General features: G+C 39.4%; 1 protein-coding gene across 1 annotated transcript; it reads left to right on the top strand.

Annotated features, from left to right (window-relative positions):
• Nucleotides 1-1,770: 1,770 nt before the first annotated feature.
• Nucleotides 1,771-2,634, top strand: ppp1r42 (protein phosphatase 1, regulatory subunit 42). Its single transcript, XM_047024155.1, has 3 exons — nucleotides 1,771-2,048; nucleotides 2,136-2,302; nucleotides 2,460-2,634. The coding sequence occupies exons 1-3, from the start codon at nucleotides 1,917-1,919 to the stop codon at nucleotides 2,632-2,634; spliced, it is 474 nt and encodes a 157-aa protein (XP_046880111.1). The 5' UTR covers nucleotides 1,771-1,916.
• Nucleotides 2,635-2,900: the final 266 nt, after the last annotated feature.

Below are 2,900 nucleotides of genomic sequence, written 5' to 3'. Positions count from 1 at the left end.
TATTTATCTCTGGGTATACCAATGAGCCCTGTGGAACAAATGACCCACTGAAGGCCATGGATATGTTTACTCTGGGTGTCAGAATAAACCGAACAAAATGGCATGCAGTGAAGGAAGTTCAAACCCACTTTGAACCCTGTTGAGGAGGTCTGTGCACAAAACATGTCAGCAGACTAACTTACATTTTCTCACTGCCAAGTGCTCCGCGTGCCTTAAGTGTAGGCCAGTCACTCACTCACTGGGACCCCTTAGCTTAACATTACATAACAATGCAGGGGTCACTTAAAATTCCCGCCATTGGCTCTGGAGTCCTGATTCTGGCACCATGCCTTGGGAAATCATCTTTAGGAGAGATACGCATTATTACTTGGAGCAATGTGACCCAGCAATGAGAGGGTGACATTGGTTCAAAACATTTGAGGAACTGAAAAACACAGTATCAGATTTCATCATAGCCTAGCCCTGTTAATCCATATGCACTCAAATGCATGTATTTAAAATATATATTTATTAGTTTAAATGCACATTGATTCATCTGTGAACTGGTATTGGCTCGATCAATTGCAAAAAAAAAAAATACATTAAATGGAATGGTCAAGCCATATGTGATGTATGATTCAGACACAATGCTTGTTATCATGTATTGCACACAAAACTGTTTCAATGCTGTTAGTCATGCAGTTTATTTAACACATTTTGAATTAATATGAATTATATATATTGTTCATTTAGGCCTACACTAAATACTACTTTAAATATTATCACTGTTCAAAAGAAAATTAATCCATGTCAAAGAAAGGTAGGCTATCATCCGAAACCTTTTCAACTAAAGTAGAATCAACGTACATTTTTTTGCATGGTTATTTTGTAAAAAAGACTACATTGCAAAATGAGTAAAAAAAATTACAGAACCATGTATCACAGAATAATCAGGTTCATAAGTGTGTGTGTGTGTGTGTGTGCGGCAGAGAGAGAGAGAGAGAGAGAGAGAGAGAGAGAGAGAGAGAGAGAGAGAGAGAGAGAGAGAGAGAGAGAGAGAGAGAGGCGTGAAGGCATGGTCTCCATGGTAACTTTTTTGACCCCTCCAAACACAACACTTCTTTCTCATTCATACGGCATTTAGTCACTCACAAACGTGTCCCATTAAAATAGAACTAAGAACTAAGCAAACGCTAGCAAACGTAAGTGAGGTATGTAGCTAAGTTAGCGATATGTTATACAAAATGTTAGTGGGTAAACAAGGAACAGTATCTAGCTACTTAAGCAATGTAATGCTTTAGCTAACTATAGTAGCAAACTAACTAACGCTAGCTAAGTGCTACTATAGATAACTAGGGCTAGCTCTAGGCTATTTTTGCGTGTTCTATCACCGCAACATATATTCTCCTTAACTATATCTGTTAACCGTTTTAGACCCATAACTAAATAAAACCGATAGATATTTAAATGAGTAGAAAATGTAAGTTTAGAAATGCCTGATACAGTAGGTCCTTTATTGCAAGTAAAAAAAACACACAAATGCATATTATTATTTGTACATAGCTGGTAAAAACAAACCCCAGGTGTTCTGGAAGTCCCCGGCTCACCCTGTAATGACCGCATTTAAAGTGTAGTCATCGTCTCACCTTTGCTCCCCTAATCCTTATGTTGTTATGACCACAACAACAAGAATTTAAAGGTGCACACGTTTTTTGTTGTTGTTCTGACAGCTTTCTATTTATAAACATAAAAAATACATTTTTTTCTGTTTTTCAAAATAGTTCCATTTATACCCACATTTTGTATTAGCTACCTTTCATGTATGGCTATATGTTGTTCATGTTCTTCTATACCTGAATTTTCTCTCCCCCTACAGACATTTAACCATTATCCCCTGAACATTCAACTGACTGAAGCACTGCTCGTGACAAGTCGCCATGGTCCGTCTAACCATGGACCTAATTGCAAAATCTCACAACCATTTGAAGAAAAAGAGAAACTTCTCAATTTCTCAGTATCTCAAAAAACTAACTCACTTGAACTTTTCCAACAAGAATATAGAGGGCATTGTAAGTACCAATCCTAAAAGATGATAAAGTCATTCACTTGACGTCTCTGTTGATAGATTAACAGGTCTGTAATGTTATACATTTCAGGACGATCTCTCCATGTGCAGAAACCTCACAGTCCTCTACCTGTATGACAACCAGATCACCAGTATCTGCAACCTAAACTTTGCCACCAACCTCACCCACCTGTACATGCAGAACAACAACATCACTCGCATCGAGAACCTCTTCTCCCTGCAGAACCTCTCCAAACTGTAAAATATGTAGACTTACTTTCCCACTGTGGATTACAGTATTGACTAATCCCTGCCCTAACCTGTGTGTGTGTGTGTGTGTGTGTGTGTGTGTGTGTGTGTGTGACTGTGTGTGTGTGTTTGTGTGCGTGCGTGTGTGTGTGTGTGTGTGTTTCAGGTATTTGGGTGGGAACAGCATCACGGTAGTGGAGGGTTTGGAGGAGCTTGGGGAGTTGAAGGAGCTGCATATCGAAGGCCAGAAACTTCCACTAGGAGAGAAGCTGCTCTTTGACCCCAGGACTCTCCTCTCCCTAGCTGTAAGAGCCAGACGAGACTGTATGGGAGCGGGTTAACGTCAATGTCACAGGGATTATTTAAGACTCACATCTTAAATCTTCTGCTGTGCCCCTAGCCCATCTTCACTTTGCCATGCCTCATTTTATCACAGCAACTACAGTATTTTAGTCAGTTTTGTTACTTGGAATATTTACTGATCTGTAACATACTTGGCCAAAGCTACTGGCGCATGTATAAGCAGTGTTGTGCAGAATTCAATGATACCAAAGAAAACTCTGAATGTCTTCAGACCTGTAAGATTGACTGAGCCTGTTTACTGCTG

This window comes from Hypomesus transpacificus, chromosome 8 (assembly GCF_021917145.1).
Source record: "Hypomesus transpacificus isolate Combined female chromosome 8, fHypTra1, whole genome shotgun sequence".
NCBI classification, from domain to species: domain Eukaryota; kingdom Metazoa; phylum Chordata; class Actinopteri; order Osmeriformes; family Osmeridae; genus Hypomesus; species Hypomesus transpacificus.
This window is presented reverse-complemented; position numbering and strand designations above follow the sequence as displayed.

Bases quoted from the DNA above. Each gene is read 5' to 3' on its own strand.
- ppp1r42 (XM_047024155.1), top strand. From the start codon at position 1,917: ATGGTCCGTCTAACCATGGACCTAATTGCAAAATCTCACAACCATTTG. The intron at 2,049-2,135 runs GTAAGTACCAAT...TATACATTTCAG, and splicing joins ACAAGAATATAGAGGGCATT to GACGATCTCTCCATGTGCAG. The intron at 2,303-2,459 runs GTAAAATATGTA...TGTGTGTTTCAG, and splicing joins CTGCAGAACCTCTCCAAACT to GTATTTGGGTGGGAACAGCA.